Raw genomic sequence first — 25071 nt, forward strand, 5'->3', positions numbered from 1 at the left:
TCACGGACCAGTACCGGTCCGAGGCCCGGGGGTTGGGGGACCGCTGGCGTAGATGACATAGGCATATGAACTCTCTTAGTTTACAAGCTAAGATGCTGGTAAAGGAGCATCATTTTTTTTAGCAGATATTCAAGTTTAAAGTGTTTCTATTACTAATACCAGGCAACATTTGTCCCTCTTATCTAATAAAACAGCACGTTACCAGTAGCAGACCTGTAACATGTGGTGGGGAAAAGATTTTTATGTGGCATGAGATGGTCTTAATTTTTAGACAGGTTAGAGATTTGGGATCAGGCGCATAAACAGATGTTGTTTATTGTATTTAAATGCACATTTTACAACTTCCTACGAGGATAAATAAAAGCTAAAAATTGCTTTAATGCCCCTGAGTGATAGTCTTACAGTTTTAATGTCATCACAGTGTTACAGTGGTTTAAAAGTGTTACTTCAGCTTCTGTTCTTTCTGCTAATTATCTCTGAGTTTTTCTATTTATTCATCCATAAACGGCTCATGTCTTTGGCAGCCATGTTTCTTGTGAGACTCGCGTGTTGAATTTTGTTAGCTTGAACCAATCCAAGTGTGGTATGTTGTCTCAATATGTGGGTCGGGGAGACGAGGGATAAAAATGCTGTGCAGCCATACATTAAGTGGGACACCTGGTCACACTAATTGCAGGTAGCAGTCCCTGTACTGTCCTTGTTGTTGGTGTTCTCATTCGTGTTTGTAGTGATGGAGTTATGTTGTCTTGGATAGAGGTGCACACATTTCTTTTACAAACAGCAGTCTTTTTTTTTGTCCTCTGTAGATTTTTATGTCATTGTTCCTTCAACCTGTACAGCAGTGGTTCAGTTGATTGAACAGGGTTTACTCTGACTCAGTGACACAGTCACACATAGTAACTGTCTGGCCCAACTCCAATTACATGTGTTGCACAGTTGTATTTTACAGTGGCTGTCTGCCCTGCAGTCTTCTGCTGTAATACAAAACATGGTTTGCTTAGCATAATTTATGCCCATGTGCAGCACATGCAGCCCACGGTGACAGGAGCAGCTCATGAACTAAGTTCTGTGACAGAAAGTGAACCAGTTTTGAGCCTGTTGTGTTCGTTTAGTGTTTGTTGCTGCTTGTCTGTTTGTAGCGAGGCTTAAGTCTGCCTATCCTTATCAGTGCATGGGTTGGGAGGAGATTACACAGCAGAAACAATAGGTGTTTTCATATGATTAGGCTTTAATTGGCGAAACAAAGAGTCCCTGTCACACTTTGTGCAACATGGGAAAGACTGGCATAAAAAACATGGATAACTGGCAGGAAAGAATGTGTCGTCTATATGAAAGGGTTAGGGCATGAGCTTGTCCCCACTCAGTTAATTTATTGTGTTCGCTGAAAGCAAAAAAGGCGAGTTAGGCTTCCGAGAGCAATGGGAGGATGGTGAGTGTGATAAAGAACAGTGGGGGGAGACAGAGGATTCCTATGTGCTGTGAATGAGGTCATCTGGTTGGTTATGAAGAAGGTCACTGACCCCTCCCTCAGCTCCACACGCCACCCCTCTGTCTCCCCATTCCTCCTCTCAGCAAATGATGCACAATGGCTTTTTGTGCTCTAATGGGCCAGACTCACACACTGGGTCATTCCTACCGGTTCACATAGCAGCATGCACACAAGTGCTATCTGTCAAAAAAGCCCAGAGGATTGCAGTTAATTTTTTACACTCTGTATTTACCACTTGGTTAATAATGTGACCTGGATGTACCACTTTATAAAGCTGCTGCATACTGCTGGTGGTATTCCTGACACAATATCATACATTATATAGGTGAGCAGAAAAAAAGACCACCATGGCAGATCAAAGAGTTTATAGTCTATTAATGTCAATTTGTATGTATAAGGCAATTGATATTATGTAACCAATTCTACTGAACTATGAGTTCTGTAATTTGTAACACAAACTATTTGTACCACCAAAAACTGCACATTTGCTAAATTTCACCACCTACATAATGCTAGTTAGCCAAGTGGCAGTCTGAGACTCTGTTGCTACATTCAGAAGCGATAAAGACAGATGGAAGATGAAAAATATAACAGGAAGGAGTTGGGTCAGCTCTTTGTAAGGTTTTCAGTCTCAAAATGAGACTCGTCTTGTCTCATTCCTGGACAGGCTCCCTCCATGCTTAAAGTTCACTGCAGGCGGGGTACAGACAGCTCCAGATGAGGCCAGCATAATGAACATGTTACTCTAGGTTAATAAATGCGCTTCCTGCATTGAAAAACAAACTTGGTACCCACCCTTCCACCAAAGGAAAATCACCAGAACTGTGATTTTTATTTTTTTTATTATTTATTTAAAAAAGAATAAGTAGACAGCTGTTTTGATTTAAGTGTAGTTTAATTTGGATAAGATTAAAATGCTTTATTTTATTTTGTCAAGTGGCCAGAAATAACAGGAAACAATACAGGCTTCTGCTAAGTAAGTTAACACGCTTGTTCCCTTAACTATAAGCGGACCAATCGTGCTTATGAGCGTAACCCCAAAGGCTCATTTTGCCAGGAGAAACCCAGCTAGAGGCTAACAGGTGCTTTTTCCTGGCAATACAATCATTTTGTGCTGCAAAGTTTGGAAGAATAAGTCCAAACAGAGTTTGTTTGAAAGCTGCTCTCGGCTGTGGACACATTAATGCTAACGAGCCAGATGTTGACATTGTTTAAAAACAGTGGCAAACAAAAAGTGCCATTACATCTAACAGAAACCATAACAGGTACTCTGTTATGGCCTGACTCTAGTATTTATTTTGTGTTCAAATCTTAGAGGTTAGAAGAGCAGATTTATTAGTTTGGCCACATGCTTTTATTTTATTATCTCTGTTTAATTAATGTTTTATATTCCATACATGCCTGTCAGAAGAATGAGCCTATTAATTAAATAGTATCAATAAATAATAAACTGTGACATACAGTAAAACTGCCACAATAAAACCAAAAAATATAATTTGGTCACTGTTTAATGATTAATGTGGTTTATTGAAGGAGCTTCAAATCTATAAGCACTTTCTCTGTCAAAGTAGTGGTTGAAAAAGGCTTTTAAGTCCTTTTTTCCTGTATTTGTGGCACTTGTGGTTGCTGGACGAGAAAAACGTGTTGTTTAAATAAAAATAAACAACACTGTTTGACAGTATGCTGAAGTACTGCCCGCCCCTTTGCGTCAGTACATCCTGGGTACGAATACAGCCGCTTCTCTCCGGCTGGTGTGTATAGATTTTATTACAGAAGGTGCCAGCATAAGCTCGCTGACATTGAAAATGGTGATTTAAGAGATTTTTTTTTTTGGATTACCAGCATTGTGTTGGTATATATATATATATATATATATATATATATATATATATATATATATATATATATATATATATATATATATATATATATATATATATATATATATATATTTATTTATTTATTTATTTTTTTTCTCTTTTTAGTTGCCTTTTTAGTTGCCTTCCTTCCTAGGGAAGAAAAGATTTATTGCAGCTGGGGATGGAAGGTGTGTAGACCCAGCAGGAGAGACAGGTGTGGCCATGAGCAGGGTGCCAAGGTGCCAGCTGCTGTTGACACCTTAAGGTGAAGAATAGTCTGCTAGGAGATGGACTTGTCTCTCTCTGTGTCCCCTTTAATCCCCTCTCTTCAGCTCCCTGCTCTGCTTTCCTGGAGAGTATTTGTCTGACACTACTTTAGGCTGTTTGTGATGGGAGTTCTTCCTGAAACCTTATTTTTATTGAGCGTCTGACACTCTGAATGAACCAGACCTTGGTTCTGTCTCCTCCTCCCTCATCACCATTTGAAATCTTGCTCTGTCTGCATCTCTAAAATGCACATACACATAGTTTTTTTTCCTTATTTCCCCCTCCCATTTCTTCCTTTCTGCCTCAAACATGTACATGCATCCGTCTCATCTATTTGTGTTACGTTGCCTTCCATTTTGATAACGTGTTGCTCGGCAAAAGCAACGTTTTCATTGTTGGGGAAAAATCGGTATCTGTTCTCCCCAGGGAGTGACTCATTTTTCCTAGTTTTGTCTTTTCACCTATTTATTTTATCAGGCTGACTCTACAGCTTCCCATCATTGTTTTTTTCCCCTCTGCCTTTTGTTCTCCCCTCTCATCTCCTGTTTCTCCAGATTTTTTATTTTATTTTCTTCTCCCACTCTCTGCTTCCATTTGTTTTCACTTCTCCAGCCTCCCTCTGTACTCGCATGTGTGGCAAAAATCCAGCCTTGGGGCTACATTGCCTCTTTCATGTGAGGACCAGTGGTGACATTAAAGGCCTGTAACGTTGTCTGTCGGTTTGCATCAGCCCAGCTCTAACTGTCTGCGCCCAGGACCCAAGCGTGCACTCAGCTTTCCACTCACTCACTGCCAAGCTCAATCGTCGTTTGGTAGGAAACAACATGCCTGCGTCCGCTGGCTGTAATTGTGCACATGTACATTGCACTTGCAGATTTGTTAAGCCCACCCCACCCCACACCCAAGCACTTTGAGGCAGATCAGTGTTTAAAGGCTTAAACATTGTGGAAGCTTGGTTAATGACAGTTGAGTCAGCGACAGCGCTTCCCACTTTTTTTTTCTTCTTCTTCATATTCCTCTCCTCCCTTTTTGACACTCTGACCTAGTTGTTGTAGCTCTTCAAAATCTTAAAATCCTTCTGTTTAAATACTCTGAAAGGTACATGACTTGGCAGACAAAACAGATCAAATGGCTGATCTGTGGGGCAGCCAGACCAAACAGATGCATAGCTAAAGAGCAGTTTTTCTTATAATCTACAGATAGAAGAGAGGGTAGGTGAGGGGGAGCCCTTTCCTTTTTTGAAATTTATTTTTTGTTGTTGTGTGTCCTTCAAGATAAGCAATCTGGAAGTACATCCCATAGCAGGAGAGTTTTTAAGTGTGTCTGCATCGTGCCAGGCCTGTTTAGTACATACAGCTACTCTATAAAGAACAGTCCGAGTTATGACTATCTAACACTTACACAATGCGTCCTTGGATACTTAGTCCAGAATAATTCCTGTTCTGGCAGAGGACCATGCATATCTATACAGATATTTAACACATTTGTTTTTGTATGCCTAATTTGTTTTGAACAAGTGTAGGCGTTTAAAGTGGTAAGATTTAAATACTGGAGGAAAAAAAGGGCCCATCAGACTGCAAAGCTGATGAAGAGCCGGCACAAAGACACAATAGCAGCTGGGATGTCTGTGTGTTGTCACACCCAGGGACAGCGACTGAGTGGCTGTTGGACTGGAACTTAAGATGGTAGCTACAAGCCCCAGCAGGCCCAGCGCCTGGGGATAAAAGAAGCTGACATACAGACACACAACATGCATATAATCTGTGATGTAACCTGTTTGTCTTCCTGTATGTATAACTCATATCCTTCTCAAGCTTTTTCTGCACACAGACTATAGGCACGCACCTTACTTAATTTCAGCGTTAGATTGAAATGCTTCATTAAAGCTTGTATTGCTATAATGGCAGGTGAATATAGCTGTCATAGCAGGGTGACTACTAATGTGCATTGGCACAAATTTGAGTTTAGTAAAAAATGTGGAGTGCAGGAAAGAGCAGGGCAAAGCGCCAGCCTTACAGATCATTTGTTAACTTATGGATTGACTAAATGTTTCAGTGGTTTCTGTTATTTGTGGTACACAATACATGCGTAGTCTTCCTGTCTTGTTGTATACTGTCTGACACTCATTAGAGAGGAGGTAAGGGAAGTTAATTGTCATTTTTAAAGCTTAACGTTCTCATTTGGTGGATTAAAAGGCGTTTAAAATACGTGCTCAAACGTCTGTATTGCTTATATGAAAGAGCAGACTGCATTTGTTATGGTTGCACTTACCTATTGAACCAGTAACTGGTTATGACAAGATCCATAAAGCCAGGAGTTATTGCACTGCTTTTTAATTTAATTGCATCATATTTTATTTTGTATTTTCCTCGTAATATTTATTGTAAATATTTTATGTCGGCTTCATCTTTTGAGCCAGATCAAAAGATAAAGCTGACTTGCTTGCCTTGCTTTAAGAAAGTGTTGAGGTTGAGTTTGCTCTGTGGACACCTGAAGAGACCCTTAACTCCCCCCCCCCCCCCCCCCCCCCCCCCATATTGTTCCATGGAAATGGATATGAATAAAACATACTTAGTCTTCCATCTTTTATTCAAAATTATAAGGAAAATGTGTCTATTTCTGTACTTATTTCAATAAGGGTCCTATAACACTGGATATTTGGAGACATCCGGTTTCTGAAATCATGACCAGGTTACTCAGAAATTCACCAGCCAACCCTCTCACCCCACAGAGGGAAGCACACACCTACATGCATTGAGAAGGGTCATCATCGTCTATAATGGCGTCCATTTTGCCGACTCTGTAATATAAGCTCGGTGCATACCACTTTTGCCGTGGGATGCAGTTTGCTACAAATAAAATCATTTCCACATGAAAGTGCAGATAATGTTTAAATGTTTTTTGAATAACCAGGTTGTGATTTTAGGAAACAGACTTTATTTTTACTTTTAATGAAAGAAAACTGTTCCTACACTAAGTTCCTATATGAAACCGCTTACTAGGCGAATTTAGTATTTTTGAGTTATGATTTCTTAAAATAGAGACTTCTGCTCAGTTTTTTTCGTCTATATTCTTCTGGTATTTTGAGATAAAAATCACTACAGGCAAATGGAAAATGTGCCAATGTGATTTAGAAGTGAAATTCCCCTTTTTAAATAAACATTTTTGTTTCTGTTTGACATTCTCAGTGCCGCACTTCTTGCAAGCTTCTGCTCCCATCTGTTCTTTGCCAAAAATCAGAAGTCTCAGTTGATGTTAGGCTTTGCCCAAGGTTTACAGTTAAAATGTGCATCTGGCTGAGACTCTCTCTGTGCCGTCACTTGGCAGCGTTTACGTGATGGAATGATCTTTGAATATGCCAATCTTCCACTGCACGACCTTCAGGTAAATCAGCTTTTTGTCGGCTTCCTGTGGGTTCTGATCGGTTTGTAGGAAAGAGTTGAAGCATGGGTAAATTGTATAGTCAGGGGAAAAACATCTGAGGAAGAGATCGGTTCACAAAGACGACGTAGGGGGTATTACAAATTATCCAAATAATCCTCCCTTCCATCCTCGCCATTGGTTGTGTGCACTGTGGTCTCCTTAGTTACAGGGGTGGGGACAGGAAGCACAGCGCGTGTTATCTCCTCCAGTCACATTGACAGTCGGAGCCTTTCCTTCCCCTCACTTCCTCTTCTGACAGCTGGACCTTTCCTTGAATTGTTGCGTGACAAAAGGGGGCAGCTGTGTGCACACACAGCAAAAATATATTATGAAATGAACGGCGGCTCACCATCTAAGTGGTTGTGTATTTTTAAGCTCAAAGTTATTCTGCCAGACACTGGGTTGCGTCTTTGAGGCATAGCGTTGTATCTGGCCACTGACAGGAAATGATACTTTTCTTGAACTCCCTCCCGCCCCTTCCAGGTTGTGGAAAGAGGAAAAGGATACCTCCTTTTTTCACCGTCCAGAAGGCGAGCGTCAACACAAAACGGGCCAAGACACACACACACACACACACACACACACACACACACACACACACACACACACACACACACACACACACACACCACATCAGCAAGCTTCCTGACTCTTCATCCTGTTATTCTTCCCATTCCTTATCTCATACTCTCACATCTTGTGGAGCTCAAAGAATGCATCCTGTGCTTCACTTTACATAGCATCCTCTGCATTGTTGTGAGGTGTGTGTGTGTGTGTGTGTGTGTGTGTGTGTGTGTGTGTGTGTGTGTGTGTCTGTCTCAAATGTAAGTCCTGATTTGTAAGCATAATGCCTGGGGCGTTGGCGGATGAAATGCCTGTTTGCGTCTACATTGACTGAAACATTAAAAGTTGAGTTAAATGGGCAACAAGCAAAGTAAGAGAAGGGTTCTTGTGTGTCACCGCACAGCACAGTCAATCTTTTGTCTGCCAGGTGGAGAAATGAGTTCCCGCAGGATGCAGAAGAACAATCTAGTTTTTCTGTGTGCTTGGGTTAATACTAATTAACCCACAAGTTTTAACAGTTCCCATCATAACTAAGCATAGTTTGTAGGGTCTATGTAAGGGAAGCAGATGCGCTTTCTCCTTGTGCTGCTGCTTTTTTGGGGACAAAGTATTTCCTCTCAAATTTGTGAAACCATTTTCAGCTCATGAGGCTTCTCTCTTAAAGCCAGCCTGTTAAATGACTTTTGCTTTGGCTTCCAATTTAACGCTACATATCGTTCCCTCTTTAGATGGCAAAAGCAGCAGTAAAATAGCCTTTGCCTGGTATTTTAGAAGCAGTCTGAGTCTGCATTTGTGTGCATTAGGTTGTCTTTTTTTCTCTTTTTTTTTTCTAGCTGAGCTAGCATGTTGGGCTACTTTTAAAGGTTAACTGAGGAGAGTATTAGCACCAAACTTTTTTTTTTTTTTTTCAAAACTGCTGAATAATTAGCAATGAGAAAGAGGTTTAAGCTTTCTGTTAAGTACCGTGCTCTCCAGTGCTTCCTGTAAGGGAATTGTATCTGTGTGAGTGTGTGAAGGAAAGTAAACAGTTTCCACAGCTTTCCACCTTGCTCACTCCCCTTGGGGTGCCTCCCTGAAGTGTAAATGTGTGAGTGCGATTGCACTTATACGTTTCGACCGATCAGAAGTCCCGCCACGCAGGGAGTAATGAACTTTGGCCCCTCGCGGGCAGCTATTAAGAGTAAACCATTATGGTTCGGTATTGAGCTGCCCTCCCCTGCCTCACTCTGTATGGTAGACCCCACGGAGTGCACAAAACTGGCACACCTCTGGCTCATTGAGCTGCCAGCTTGCCCCCCACCAACAGACAGCCCCATAAAGCAGTTCCACATCATCAAATGTGATGATCCCCTTTTCTAATTTTAGACTGAAGTCCTAATAGCTCTGCAGATACTGTGTGAAACAGTAATTTCAGCCTTGAGCTGAGGGAAGTGAGGAGGATAGGGCTTTGCAGTGTCTCATCTGGGAAACATGTAAATTATTCACCTTGTTATTTTGGCCACATATGATTGATTGGATATCAGACATCTTTTCTTTTTTTTCTTTTTTCTTTTTTTCAAATTTGTCATTAAATAATGATTTTATTTCATTATTACGCTACGGTATGCTATCATTTCTGTTTGCGTGTTTCCCCCCAAAAAACTACCACATATGGTGCCTGTTTGGGCTATTTTGTTTAGAATTGGGTTTTAAATGTGCTCACTATTTATTTGATTTACACTGAATCATTACTGTAGGTTAATCAAACCTTTAAATTATCTGAATACTGCTACAAAAAAAATGTCCATCATGCCACTCTTGTATTAATCTATGCGCTGACTGAAGCATATTTGTAGTAATGGATGTGAAAGTTTGCTAATACTATTCTTAAGTATTTTATTTATTGATTTTATTGTTTTATTTATATTTTGATATTGTTAGGGATGATGCACTGATTGGGGACCATTTTTAATTTCGTTGTACCTGTAACAATGACACTAAAGACATTCTGATTCTGATTCTATCCCAGTTGTTGTTATATTTGTCATATGACTTTCTTCTTTGGACACTTTGTTTGCATGTAACACAACTGAAAATGTCATTTTGGTGCAGATGAAAGGCGGTCCTGATGTGAGGACAGGAGTTTTGGAGACATATTCCTCTTTTTACCATAAATTTGGTACTTTGTTTTAAAATGTAGTGCCATATGTAAACAAATATGGCAGGTTTTAAAAAGAAAATGTTGTGGAATGGCAAAAGATGGCAAATAAATTTTCTGCTTGTCTTATTTATTTATTTTTACATTTTTTTTCTTCCAGACCATCCCAAAGGCATTAACCTTGAATGTCTTTGCAGCTTAATAGCTTTAGTAATCACCTTTTAGTAATAATCCTGTTCTTTTTTTATTTGAGATATGTACTAAAACAAAAGGTGCCAGCTGTGAGATCACAAAAGGATATTTGTCTTAACTTTTTCAGGGGTATCTGCACCTGTTCAGCTTTCACTGCTGATGGGAGTTATCAAGTGACAGCAGTCACTCTAATCAAATGGCCTCTTTTGTTTTACAAGGGCTGTTTGCTGCTGTGAGACGGTAAAGACATTTTGTTGATTTGTTAGACAACCCCGAGTCTTTCAAAGTTCACGCACAGAACTATGTGCACGCTGCTAATGCTTTTTTTTGACTGTTCACAGCACTTTGCAAGAAAAGAAAATGTCACTGAAATTAAAGTGATGATGCTTTTTAAAAATGAGATGGATAGTTTTTTTTATTCGTCTTCGAAATGCTGTAAACAGGAAAAAAAAAATCTAAATCTGATGATTATTGGGTCTGCCCAGTGTTTGTTTGTTTTTAAAATAACAGCAAGCATCCTAGGTATACTTGTGCAGTTTTAAACCCCTTGTAGAGCTTTTTTCTGTTTTTTTGTTGTTTTTCTTTTTTTTACTGTTCTCTGGATTTTAGGCTCTCTTTATTTTCTCTCATTATTATACCATCTGTTGTAGAGCTTGTTGTTTATGTATGTGACGATTTTTTTTTTCAAACATTACAGTCATTATCAATCTGTAGAAGGAATTTGTGGCCAGTCAAATGCAGATCTGCAGGCTGTTCCTGCTTCTCTATCGCCTCACCCTTGGCCACACCTTTCCTGTGGATCCTCTCTCCTCTTCTTCACTGTCTGTTTACGCAGTTTAATCACCAAACTAATGTGCAATGACACACATTTTTTACAGCATACCGTCACTGTTTGTGTCAGCAGCCGCAGAAAGCCATACTCAGTCTGGCACTTCTTCCCCCTTCCTGCATGCAGTCACTCTGACAGCCTCAGGAAACCTAGCATTTGCTACAGGTTAATGGCTTTACTGATTGCTGTTTTTTTTTTTTTTTTTTTTTTTTTTTTTTTTTTTTTGGCCACAAAGACACCTACACACCCCGCTTTGAGCATATATATTTTCTTAGGTGACTAGAGAAGGCGGTAAACCATGACACCCGACGTCACAGTGTTCTGACGTATTTGTGTGCAGTTTAGTCTGACTTGATGACTTCTGAGATTAGTTTCGCCACCAACTCTGTTTTCTGTGCACATAAATCTTTTGCTTTCTGTTTCAAGCATGCACACATTTGTTGTAATAATCCTAATGCTCAGCTATTAAAAGTAGATGACGTTATATTAACAGGCTCACCTTTGTTACAAACTACAACTTTGCAGCTCAGTTTTCCCCCTGCTCTCAGTCATCATGATAAAATAAATTCACCAGTCAAGAGTCGTGAGACTGTGGAGAACAGCGTAATGTAGAGCAGCTGTGTGTTTCTCTAATCTCTGTTTTTAATCTGTCTTTTTGTCACCAGACTAAATATAAAGCAGTGGCTATTAAGGCAAGCTAGAGGAGAGATGTAGCACCATTTCCTTCTTGTTTCCTGCTGTATTTGTTCAGCAGATATTCTCCGAGGCAGTTTCCCTCCTCCTTCCGTGTGTAGTGTTATTTCTGTGGGTTCACTGTCTCAGGGGAGCCTTGCCTATAAACACACACAGGCTCATTAGCTTGTGCGTGTGTGGGTGTTTTAATGTTCGGCTGGATGTTTGTTTTTATGTGTATCATATGTGCTTATGTGTGCATTTGTGCGCATGATATCAGAGCATTGGTGAGCCCATAGCTTAAATGTTGTGTGAGTTATTATCTACGTGTGTGTGTGTTTTCGGGCAGCTTCTGCTCATTATTGATAATCAGAGAGCAGAACGTGCTGCTTTCAGGGAGTGAGTTGGCTGAGATATAGACGTGTGTGTACAATCGCACAGCATTTATGTTTGCTGCTGTTTCCCAGCTATAGTTTATGTCGCAGACAGAAATTGTTACCGTTGCTGTATGTAAGGTTTTTTTGTCGTTGTTCGTCCATCCCTAATTTGGCTGAAAGTGTAGCTCCACTCTCTCGTGGCTTGCACTTTAACCAAGTGATGGGTAAAAGTGTGTTTGTGAATGTGTTTTCTGTGTTTCTTTTTTCTCTCCCTCTTTCTTTTTTTTTTTTAATTTTTTTATTTTTTTAAACCAGGCACAGGCAGGAAAGAATCCAGAAACCTTGTTATGCCAGTCGTTTATTTAGTGGCCTATCTACTTAAAGACCTGACGCTGGAGCTTTCTACCCAGCCTGCCTCAGGAAAATCCCTGACACACAACATAAATCTCTCCCTCTGGCTGCAAACCGCACCGTCATTTCTGTCTAGAGCCTTTTAGTCCCCCCTCAGCCTGTGGGGGTCAGCGCTTATATCCACATGTCAGGGTTAAGCAACTGTGTAGATAAGTCGCTGTAAAGTAAAATTGAGATATACTGTATTTTTTTTTGTGTGCTACCTAGAATTTGACAGTTGAGATGCATTAGCATTCACAGAGACCTCTTGGCACAAATTTTAAATTTAATGAGTACTCTTCCGAGCCTTTCGCAGTACTCTCGTACAATAAAAAGTTGTTAGTCGCTGCAGTTGCATATCATTTCTCCTGTCCTGGTAGAATGTTGAGCAGCCCCCTATTATTGGAGCAACCCGTATGTAAGGGATGGGTGACAAAATCCTTTGGCCTCATTCTGCCCCGAAATGTTCTGTGCCAAAGTTTATATTGTGCTTCAGCTGTCTGGGTTGCTCAGACTAAGTGTATATCTTCCAGCAATAAAATTGTATTGTGCAAAATTGCCTCTCTGTATTGCTGTTGCTGCAGGTCAGCAAAGAGACAAACTGTGAATTTTGTGCTTAAAAGACAAATCTTTGTGCGGTCTGCCGGGGACAAATAACACTGTGCTTTGCTCAATATAGCCACATAACCATTGCAAGAAACACGGCTACGCTGCTAATAGACACACTCGGGTGAAGCTTTCGCAAATGATCGGTGTGTTTGATATAGCCATTTCCAAAGGCACAATACTGGCTTAATTGGCTTGAATAATGTTGATCCACAGTTATCTAAATCCTCTTTGTTCAGTGTTGCTGCTGTTTACTTGGAAACCATAAAGTCACATGAGCCGTGATTACCTTATTCACGGGGACTATCAATGCGCAACAAATGACATTTCAGACATAACATTCGGCACTGATTAATAAAGATTAATACACTAATTAATAATGATTAAATTACATTTGTTTCCCAGAGTAAAGAATTTTATATTTCAAAATGTAAACTTATTTTGGTTACTATGTATATAAGACAGCACTCATTAACAGCGCAGGAATAGACTGTGCATGAACATCAAAGGATTTAGCAGTGTAGGCCTACTGTTAAATCAAAGATATGTAAGTAAAAATAAGACGGAAGCATAGGGAAACTTTTTTTTTTCTCCCCTCCACAAACAGGGAGGGGTAGCGAGAGACAGCTGTGAGTTGACGATAAGACCCAGAAATGCATACGTTTTCATGGCTCAGTCAGCCCCACCAGTGCGCGCTATACTTCTGCTCTCTGCTTTAAAAGAAACCCCCGTCTTTCATATGCTTGGCCTGCCAAACCCCTAAACTGTTGAAGTGGAGTGTCGTCTTGGATAAAGTCGTCTGTGCCGTGAATAAAGGGCAGGAATGCATTAAATGCCCAAATCCTTTCGCTTGCAAGGGGTACCCAGGCTTTGTGATTGCTGAAGTGCGCAGCTTTTAAGTGAAAAGGCTTGTTCCTCGCCCGAGTCTTGTTTCACTCGGCACCGCCACATTTAGGTGTATCTTTGATTGCTGTAGTTTTTTGGATGCGACCGCATTCAGTCTATATTTACCCGAGATCCCAGTCACTCCCCCCTCCCCTGTTTAAAACATGAATTGAGCATTCATGCACGTGCAAGCATGAAGAGGATTATTATTATTTTTAACACTACAGGTTTTTGATCTTAAATCATCCTAAACTGGAAGGACTGGCTATGTCTCTCTGCAGGGTTGAACATTTGATCATTTTGGCTTGAAGATTAATTGGTGTTGGACTGGATCTGCTTCAGGTGCCAGATAATATCAGGCTAATGCCAGGCATCACTAGGCATCTAAAGCAGCTTTCCTTAGGCAAAGCTGATCACACTGATTGCTCAACCATTATATTTCTTTTGCTTTCACTCCCGCTCTTGACAGTCTCTCACACATGCAGAGTACTTACTGGGACAGATGTGCTCTGCATGGTCAGAGGACGGTTTGCTGTGAGCTACAGGGTGAAGACAAAGCATTTATGGAACGTGTCTATTTTTGGGCTCTTAATGGACTTGCTCCCATTCTCTTATGGAGCAGGTCTAGTTGAGTGATGTTCACCTGTCCTAAACCTGATTACAGGATCTCCTGCTGGACCTCTCCATTGTTTTTAATTTTACTCTCGCTCTTCTATTTCCTCTCTCTTTGCTCCAATTTTGATCTCCCTTCCTCTCTGTTTCACTCACTGTGTTTTCTTCATGCTGTGGTTGAATACATTACCTCAGATTCCAAACTTGACCTACCTCACTTGGCTATTCTTTCTCGTCGTGTGCCTTTTCTCATCACAGGCTCATGAATTGTTTGCCCTAGTTCAGCATGTGCTGCCCCTGTGTGATCATGTTTTTAAACATCTGGCTGGGTAAATACAAGAAAAGCTTCTCTGTCCATGTCTGTGAGTTTGCAGTGGCCAATTGTGATTGGCTGACAGTGTCACAGACACTTAAATAACTCGATACACATAATGGATTTGCGCTCGATCTTTTGCTTCAGTGTGCACATAATTCCCAAGTCTACCCCCCCCCCCCCTTTTTTTTTTTTTTTTTTTTTGGTGCTGTGCCCTGACAGGGATATGGTTTCTGTTTGGGACTGCTAGTCTGACTTCCTGCTAAAGAACCAGTTAGAAGCAAAGGTGGCACAGTGACGCTGCCTTTTCTCTTCAAGGCTTGTTGTTTTGTTATATGAGAATGAGATTTTTTGTCATTCTGTGATGTAGCTTCACCTAATTCATCTACATTTTCATTAAATGTCGAGGCCTGAGACGATCAAAATCACGAGGCATTATCTTGAGGATCAATTGGCTTTAAAAATCACCACATGTATGGCTTTTGTTTTGTTACACGATGTCACCATATTTTATTTTGCCGTAACTTTAGATTCAAATTAAATCTACAAGTAAATAAAACCAAGAGTCATCAAGTGGCTTATATCTTAAGGGTAAATTAGGATTAAAAACACCATATGTATGGTCCTTATGGTCTCTACAGATCACTTACAGTGACATCAGGGTTCCCAAGAGGTTTTCTGCCAAACAAAAATGACCTGTGCGATATCAGAATTTTTTTTTAAAGGGTTTTATTTATTTCCTCATTACATACATGTTTAATTTATAAAATTCTCCAACATAGCAGGAAATTCACTGACCTCTACATTTACCCAGGTGTGTTTTTAATTGTCAGGGGCAAAAAACACCCCCTGAAATATGTACGTTCTAGTAATATGACCCCTTGAAATGGACACTGAAAATCAGGCATCTTCTTAAATTTCAATAAAACAAAATCAAATGTGATTTCTTTAACTTCTCACAAACTTTGTCAAAGAGTTTGATGTTATCACATGATGAGGCCGTGTACAAAAAAGTGCATTTAAGCCAAATGGAGACAGCCACACACTGATGGTAGGCTCAAATAATTGAGCAGATGTTGATTTAAGATTTTTCTTTTTTCCCGATCAGTTTTTTCTTCCAAGGTCAAGAATGAACATTTCAGTTAATATCCACTCCCCAAACCTCACTGAATATGGGCTCCCATCTTACAGACACTTCCTCTCCCATATTTCTCTGTCCACTGCCTTTTAAAAGCGCTTCACCTGCTCTTCCTCACTCCCACACCCTTCCCTTTAGTTACACGTCTCTAACCATTGCTAAGATCACGGCAAAGATGAGGAGAAATTGTCTCTTTTGCTTGACAAAGGGCAGACAGATATGCAGCCTCAGTCTGTGACATTTTCTTTTTTCACCGCAAAATTGAGAAGAAAGGGCAGAAGCTGAGAGAAACAAAAGAAAGAGAACGATAAAGTGAAATGCTTCTAAAAAAAAAAAACTTAAATTGAGGCAGAAAAGAGCAGCGTGAGTCTAGAAGAATTCAGCTGCACTCTGCTTGCTCAGCACTGTGGTTATAATTCTCCGTCTTTGTATCATCAAACCCTCCGCTGTGCCCTCACCCTGCTCTCAAGGTCGATACTTGTTTCTTCTTGACAGATGTCTGAGTAAAAAAACTAAACAGATATATTATGCTTTCTTCCTGTGTCTATGTGGAGCCACCCCCACAGGTAAATAAACACACAACTCTTTCTGTCAGAGTTGTCTGTGTGAAGAGCTGAGTCAGGTTGGAGATGACACACTGAGCTGGGTGATGTGTGACCATAGTTGCAGGGTTTACTATGGCATTAGTAGGGTTTTGCATTTAATACCACTTATCAAGAAAAAGTCTCATTCAGCGGCTAACGTCTTTTCTCACTCCACTTGATTGTCTCGTCTTTTTACCCCCGTCTCTTTTCTTTTCCAAGAGGGTGACACCCTCCCAACCCCCATCCAAGATAGTGATCCCACATGCACGCTTTGTTACAAAATCAGCCTTTTCTGCCGGGGTGGACAGCTAGACAAATGATTTTGTCGGCCGTGCGAGGCAGGGGGTAATTTTTAGGTGAGCGCAGCGCTTCAGAAAAGAGTTGGCGCACAGAAATTAGAGGTTGTCAAATGCCGCACGTCTCCATTGATGGCCCAGCGCGGCCTCCTTATGTTAATGTGACATTTCAGCAAGAGGAAATAGAATTAGAAGAAGGGGGTGGGGAGGCCGCTGGTGGTTGTTGGATTGCATTGTCACATATGAATACCACCTTTGGTTTTCTTTTGTTATCTTGAAGAAAAAAATAGTTCCCGGATGCAGACCTAGTGTAATAAAAAAAAAAAATGTAGATATAGGTGTAATGGTACGTGTATTTTTCTTGAATTACCTCATAACAAGAGTGGTTACGATACAGTTACAATAAGGATAATAATACAGAGGATTCTGCTGATACAGTATCGGTACAGTATCTGTCAAATAGAAGCAACAAGCAGGAGATGTTTATTTATTCACTTCAGTTGTGTTGTTATGTTATGTTGCATTCTTCTTTACTGTGTTTTTTTGTTTGATTTGTTTTATGCTTGACACTAAACCGAGTTTCTCTTCATTGACTGTTCACAGCATTTGAGTGCCTTTATTGTTACAGTTGAACTTTTGCCAGTCGAGCACGTGTGAATGCATTTGTAAAGTTTTAAAAAGTTAATGGATTTTTTTGTGTGTGGATGATTTCTCTGCTGTAGAGAAAACATACCGAACCATGACTCCAAATATGAAATTCATATCAAGCACAGTTACGCCCTCGTATACAGAGAAGTGATTTCTTAATTTAAGTTACAGATCTCTTCTTTAGTTGTCATTGACTTGCTTTTACTGGTGTTGAATAACTCTTTTTTTCGCTCATTGTCTTGAGAAGGCTTATAGAACTTGGTTTTAGTTGCACTTTAGTGGTGATTACTTATTTTTAAGGAACGAAATTAAACCTGCTCGTGTTCAGGTTTTTCTGATTCAAGGGTTCTTTAAAACACAATACATGTTGATTTGTTGTCAACTATGTTGCCTTTCCTGTATGTTGTTTGTTTTGTCCTTCTGTCGTGGTCTACTCCCCGTATAATGTGTCAAACCAAAGCTAAGACGTTGCCTGGCTGCTGTTTTGGTTAGGAGTGATGTAATCTGTTTTCTGTGCAAGATACCATGAGGATGAATTCATCTTTGGGAAGGGCTGGGAGTATCTGTGGTCCTCACAGTACTGAGGTCATGTGGTTTGGAAAGGAGTTGGGCCGAGTCTCCTGGCTGCCTGTTTGTACTCTTCCAATGTCTTCTGCAGGTGCTGTCCACACAGCTGCAGACCAGATGTTTTTTAGCTGTGTGCTGGTCAGTGTCTGTGACCTCACTGGTGACAAATTTTTAGTCTCATTGCCATGTCCGGAGATAACTCTTTTTCAGTTTAGCAGTAAAAATGTTGTATCTAGGTGTCTTGTAGGACATAAAGTCAATATATGAGGAAATATATTTTCTCCACTGTCCAAAAATTAAAACATTTTGTTGGCACTTTTAAACCACAGCACCGGTTGCTGTTCATAATACGAAATTAGATAAAAATGCAGGAAATTTCTTTTCTTCCTGCACCAAGTTTGGAAATGTGTCACAATTATGTGATCCAACAGGAACACTGACGGGTAAAATAAGGATGACTTTATTTTTGACCACTCATTACGTTACTGTGAGTGTAGTAAAAGGTTTCCAACAAGTATTAATCTGCTTAAGATGACAGGAAGAGAAAGACATGCCTGTGAATGTAATTGAGACATCGTCAGGGAAAACTGCTTTGCTGAGATTTGTCGGGACGTTTTTGCCCTTTCTAATGCTATTTTGTCTTTTGTTATAATTGCAAATTTTAACAAGCAGCTGATGATGCAAGTTTCACCCCACCTATCCAGTTTTGCATAGGTGCAGGGTTATGCTTCGCCTGTCATGCATGCCTTACTGAGGGCATCTATAGTTGAGTGTCAGGTTCCCCTGCTGCAGTTTAATATAGAGCTCCCTACTGCCAGAAGGTCTCATGGGTGATGGAAAAAGTGCCTAGCAGCCGCCCCCACTCCACCCTGCACACACGGTTCCTTGAGGCCTCGCCAGCTCTACAATTTAGTTCATGCTGTTTCATACTAGAGGTGGGTGACATAGCCACAAAATGATATCACAGTATTTCAGGAAAAGTTGCAATAGTGATATTTATGAAAATATAGAAAACAAAACTACTGAACAATGTTTTATTGCTTGCAGCTTGCAGGCAGCAGCATTTAGAAGTGCAAGAAATGAAGGGTATTTGTCATTAATGACAAACTGCCTAATTCAAAGTGTGACTCTATTGGGGAAAAAAGGTGTCAGTGTCTTGGGTTGAGCTCTTTAACATTGCTTAAAGGTCTCCTTTACAACCATGTACCTGCTACAGTAACATCCATTCACTGTTTGCTCTTCTTGTCATATGGAGTGCAACCACTGAGTTCTCTAGCAATGCTTGGTTGACTCATTTGTTTACTTTGGGGTCACATATGACCATCTGCTAGAATGTGCTCCTCACGTGCCTTCTTAGCCTGGTTGTACTCGAAGGCGTGTTTTCCTGTACGTGCTATGGTGGAGAATGTTGAAGTAGCTTAGTTTTATGTGCTAAATCATCATCAGAGGTTTGCTGTCAAACATGTAAGAGCTTGTCTTGTTGTGCACGCTGGGGGAAGGTAAACACTGTCTTACTATGTCAGTGATATTGTTATATGACAATTAATTTTTTAACATTTTGTCACGTTAACTTGTATACCAGTGTTATCGCAGATCATATGATTATGGCACAAACGTCAGAGTGCGTCGTCTTTGCACTTTTGGATTCACTATGACCATACTCTGAGGGTAACCTGGAAAGCAGAAATATGCCCTGCAGCAGCTGACCCTCGTTTCACTGTCACATACCAGGACTTGCAGACACACTGGTTTGATTGTATGCATCGGGCTACACATGGAGTAAAAATGGGGTGTGCTGCTTGAACATGTGTATGAGTGAGTCGGCAGCATGTGCGTGTGGAAGAGAGAGAGGTCCATTAGTTTTATCTGATAGGGGGATCAGATCTAAAGGCGGCATATACTTAAGCCTTAGTAATTCCCCTGTATCTGGTCTCCTGCTCAGGCTCTTGCACAGGCTGCTCTGTTAGAGAACAACCTCTGAGGGGAAAGAACAGAAAGTCGGTGGCCTTAACTAGGGCTGGGCGATATATCGAGTTTTTTTAAAAATATCGATATATTTTCATACGAGATATAAGATGTGACAATATCGTTTATATCGATATAGTCTATGTTACGTTATAATTATACTTGTGGAGCCGCAGGTTTGCCTCTCTTTCGTCCACTTTTGTCTCTACGCAACGTTACTCGGCCTCGCCTCTCCTTCACTGAACACAACTCCGCCTCCCCCATAGCTTCACCTGCAGGCAATGACAAGATGAAAGCGGAAAATCTCCGTTAGCGAGTTACCGTGCGTGGGGCTGGACGGCGTCAACGTGTTAGCGAGCTAACCGCGCTAACGAGCTAACCGCGCTAACGACATGCAGCCAGGAGGGGCTGCACGGCCTAAAATCCTTTCATTTTCTCAAAACTCGACAGTGCGCCTTATGTATGAATTCTGGTTGTGCTTACTGACCGCGAACCGATTTTATGTGGTATACAGCGCTCATCAATCTGTCAAAAAATGTTTTAATATGACTTTGCTAAGCTACGGAGCTGCACCGCTTGATGGATTGTCTTGGAGGATTAGGGCTACCGGGGAGGAGCCTCGCGGAGTGATACGTACTGTGCTTCAACGTAATATTACCGTACTGTGTGTGTATAAGGACCACAAACGGCACCTGTTCAGAGACGTGGTGCAGCTGTGAAATCTGTCTCTTTGTTACTATGCTCAGCGTCTATTAGTTTACATTTTGACTGCACAATTGTGAGCTTTTTGTTATGCACAAAAAAACATTGTTTTCTTTTATTTATGGACCATGATTATTTAATAAATGCTGATAATTTATTTTTGAATAATTTCTTCATGTACATCTACGCTGTATGTAAATAAAAGCGCCCACATCTGGGACACAGTGTGACTAGAACTCTCTTTTTGTTCTTAACTTATGGCTTTAAAAAAAAAAAAATCGAGATATATATCTTATATCGCCATCCAGCTAAAAAATATCGAGATATGAATTCTTGGTCATATCGCCCAGCCCTAGCCTTAACCTGTAAATAGTGCAGTGTTTAACTTTTGTCTCCGGCTCATAGACTAACTTGCACACAATCACAGATTTGTTGTTTCTACTCAGAGCAGTTTGTAGTAGGAAAAAATGCCTTTTTCTGTAGAAAGCAGGAAACATTAATGCTCACACGTTTTTATACTCAAAGGCTATGTTAATATTAGCCAAGTTACGCAGTTGTTTATCTGTAAAAGACAAACATTATGCAAGGCAAAGATTTGTATGCTACATTAGGCTTTTCCCCATAAGTCAAAATCAATATGACAGTGATATATCTAGCACCGTTCTTTTTAAGTGTCACTGCTCTGTTTTTATGCAGTTGCTTACCGCACTTTACATATTTTTGTCTTTCAGAGATCAACAGAGTGCGTAAAGACATGTACAGCGACACAGTGAATGGCCTTGTGGACAAACACCCACTGGAGCTGCCCGAACCAGTCGGACCCATCGTTCACCTGCAGGAAAAACTGTTTGTGCCTGTCAAAGAGTACCCAGATGTGAGTATCAGGGTTACACGTCTCTCACATTTGCTGTTGCATCACATTGCTAATAATATCAGAGCATTTGCCTGAATGGTTGCTGGATTAATATTTAGACTGGAGCCAGAGGAAAGTGTATTAAAGAAGAAATCTTAATCTTATCGAGAAACTAGATTTTATTTTTCATATAAGTTCATGTTAACAGATAAAGACATTCTTTCACATACTGGTCCTTGTGCAGAAATACCTCTACACACACTGTTGGTCCTCTTGCCTTAGGCCATGTGTCTTTGTGATGTGTCATCATGGGAACGACAGCTGCTGATAGTTCTGCAGTCTGTCAGCACTGAAGACATATCTCATGACTGTTGTAAGCACTTGCTCACTGCTCATGCACTCTGCTCTCAGTTCTGTTCTTTTTCCTTTCAGTTTTTTGCTCTTTTAAAAAAATATATTTTAGTTGATAAACATGCAGTCCTTGACTTGTTCTTTTTACTTTATTAGCTGCCCGACTTACACTGTGTGCACCAAGTTGTTAATGTACTACTGATACAACTTTGTCAGACTGCACACTAATTTGGTCCTGGTCTGTGGAAAACGCAGCATGCTGGGGTGTTTATGAGCCAACTCAGCAGCAGATTAGTGCTGCGAGAGAAAGCGGGGGATTGAAAAAAGAAGCATCAAGAAAAGTAAACTGCAATTTCATAAATATTCAGTAAAAGGGAATGAAAATCTTTTAGAGTAACCACTTGGTTTTTACTGTGATGGAGAGATGGATACACACAGTTGGGGCAGGGGGGGAAGCAGCACACGGTGGAGGTACCATGGTGTTTCTAGAGATGAGGAGGATGGTGGCAGCACAGAGCAGAGTGATATGTGTGTCTGCGTGTAAAGCTTTGGGACGTGTGTGTAAGGCGTTTACCACAGTCGGCCACATTTATGTGCTCATGGTAATCTTTGACGCACACATGAATGATTGTGTCACGTCCTGAGAAGCAGCGTTTCTCTTCATAATCCCAGCAGCTGGCAGCAAGGAAATGAATGGAGGGAGGTGACGAGGATAAGAGACACCGTAGAGCAGGCCAAGGCTCAGTCGGGCATGGATTGCATTTTCCCCCTGACAGAATTGATAAAAGGCACCAGGGACTGGCTAGGATCAGCTTAGCTCCATCTCACCCTGAGACCAGGCCCAGCGTCTGCGCTCAGGCTCTTAAGGGACTTCCAGCCAGTTTAAGTGACCCTTAAGTGTTTGCCTTGTAATTGTGACATGTGTGGTCATAGCTGATGTGCAGTTGCCTTTAAGAGCATGGTGGTCGTCTTAGTGAGATCATCGACTGTGACATGCTGTTTAGAGATGATGCCTGCTTTCAGTTACTGCAGAAGTTTCTGTGTTCTTAGTGTGTGGGTTTTGTGCTGCACAGGAATGCAATTTTTTTTTTTTTTTAAGCGAAGAAGTTCAATAAAAATGTGTGAAGCAGTGGGTGCCACCTGTGACTGTAGAGATGCTAATGAAATAACACACACACAATCTATTAAAAGTGCAGCATCCGCAGATGACCCTTGGTGTACCCTTCACTCGCTTTGCTGCACTGCTTTGAGCAGAGCAGGGCTGTAACTCTTGTATTCTGTTTATAAGCTGTTTGGAAAGCTACTAAATTAATTAGGCTTCCCCCTGGTGGTCAAGATGACTCACTGATGACCTTATCAGACACAAATTAGCACACCCACTGACATGCACATAAAGAAGTGTGAGCACAGATGAACACTGAAACTCAGTGACACAAAAATAGGACATTTTTCAAATTATTTGTTTTCTGCTTTCATTTGGTGAACACATTCAAGCATGGCCATTCAGTCTGTCAGCAGGGAAAGAGGACAATGGCAGACTTACTGTTAAATTTAGATGTGGTGACTGCAGTTGGGAGAAATCAGCAGCAAGTCCAGATTAAATGATTGTTATTTTATTTATTTATTTATTTATTTTAGCTCTCCTGTTTGGAACACGTGCAAAACTTCCTCAGCATGATTGCCAAATCATATTTGTGTAGGTGCCAACAGTAATCTTGTGCCAGATATGTAATTTTTTTTAAGGCTACCAGTTGAAGTTGAAGAGTAGTCATCCGTTTGATTGTGCTGCTGCTCTCGCTGCTGTTTAGGATTTTTAAGTTAGTGGACAGAGAGGAAATGAAATCTGGCATTGACTATTTGAGCAGCAGACAATAGGAGATAAAGTGTTGCTGCGCGTTAAACTGATTTCCCAATAAAACAGTTAAAATGGTTGTCTTAACACGGAGAGACAGCGGTTCTACAGTTTGTGCTTTTAAAGATGATAAAAAGAAGAAGCCTTTAGTCTTTTAAGAAAAAGGGGGAGGAAGCACGAGAGGATAGAAAAGAAGCAAAGGGAAAAATGTCCCTTTTATCCCCATCTGCCCACTTCTAACGGATAGGAAAGTGTAATGAAAGATTATTAGACTGGGGAATTTCACCATCCTTTTTACATTTCTGTCTGATTTCCCAGAGTCCTCCCACTGAAAATCCATGTATGTGTGGCTTGCTGATACAAGTCTAGGCTCTCCCAAGAAAACGGAGAATGATGTTCCAAGTCTCCTGTTTTGTGTTGTTGGCATCTACTCACCTGCCGTGGAACATTTGTCATCATTCATGCCGTTTCCCCATCTGTGGAACTCTTGGCATCTACTTTTTCTCCTCTCAGTTTTCACTTCCATTTAAAAACTCCCTTTATTCATACTATATCCTTAGGCTGAGGTTACGCGCTCTCTTACGCTTTCTCTGTCAGATCACCTATGTTTACCCTGCTCAGGTTTCACCAGTAGATAATTAGATTGTCCTGGTGCCTGGATGCAGTGCGGCATGTCAATTCTACCAAAATAACTTGCCTCGCCAGCACACTCCTACTCTAATTCCCTTAAGTGTGTCCCTCTTCTGGCCTGTGTGCCCCACATCTGTCTGTAAATGTGTTTGTGTATGCGTGCGCCTCCATCACTCAGTCTGCCTGCGCGTCTGTCTCCCCCACCCCCTCGCCATTCTTCAAAGTCAGCCATTTCCCGATGTCGTCAGCGGTGCAGAACACTGCGAAGCGTCACTGTGGTGACTGCATCTTGACTGACAGCTGAGTCGCAGGCTATCTGATAACTTCAACCTTCAATTAAATGCTATCTGTGGCTCCGCTTCTCTTCCAAGCACACGCTCGCATACACATTGATAGGCAGCTGACTGACAGCTCAGCATGTCATTTCCGTTGACCTTGAGGCGTCTGATAGGATGTGTGACATATCTTTTTAAGATGGTGTCTGTCTCCACTTTATTCCCAGTGTATTTGTATGTGCCAACTCTTAAATGCCCAGGTGGGTTGTGGGCAGGTCACCTGGTGTTGAGAAATGCTTAGGACTGAAAACACACGCGAGAGGTGGGGGGAGACACCTCTGCTGTGCTGACTCTGTGAAATGAGACCCTCAGTTGGATGTAAGCTGTTGAGCAAGTGGTAAACAGGACCGTCTGAACTTGTCACAAGCTCGGGGGCATCCACAAGACGAAAATGATCACTTGTATAGCCAAAATTGTTTATTTAAAAAAAAGGGGAAAAAACCTAGCTAGGGACACCCTAGCTAAGTCTCTGCTGTTGGTCTTTTCTGTTTGTCTAGTGTTCTGGGTGTTGTCATGGCACTTAAGGTTGTTTAAG

General features: G+C 41.0%; 1 protein-coding gene across 5 annotated transcripts in view; it reads left to right on the plus strand.

The window, feature by feature from the left end:
- Nucleotides 1-25071, plus strand: part of qkia (QKI, KH domain containing, RNA binding a) — a 79997-nt gene that overhangs the window by 12695 nt on the left and 42231 nt on the right. For all 5 annotated transcript variants that reach the window (XM_085391139.1, XM_085391137.1, XM_085391138.1 and 2 more), the window contains exon 2: nucleotides 21247-21389. In XM_085391139.1, coding sequence (XP_085247265.1) covers nucleotides 21247-21389 — 143 coding nt within the window. The remainder of the gene's footprint in view (nucleotides 1-21246; nucleotides 21390-25071) is intronic.

The sequence above is a fragment of the Rhamphochromis longiceps genome, linkage group LG19 (genome assembly GCF_057381845.1).
Source record: "Rhamphochromis longiceps isolate RC_006_pf linkage group LG19, R_longiceps_female_GT1.1, whole genome shotgun sequence".
NCBI classification, from domain to species: domain Eukaryota; kingdom Metazoa; phylum Chordata; class Actinopteri; order Cichliformes; family Cichlidae; genus Rhamphochromis; species Rhamphochromis longiceps.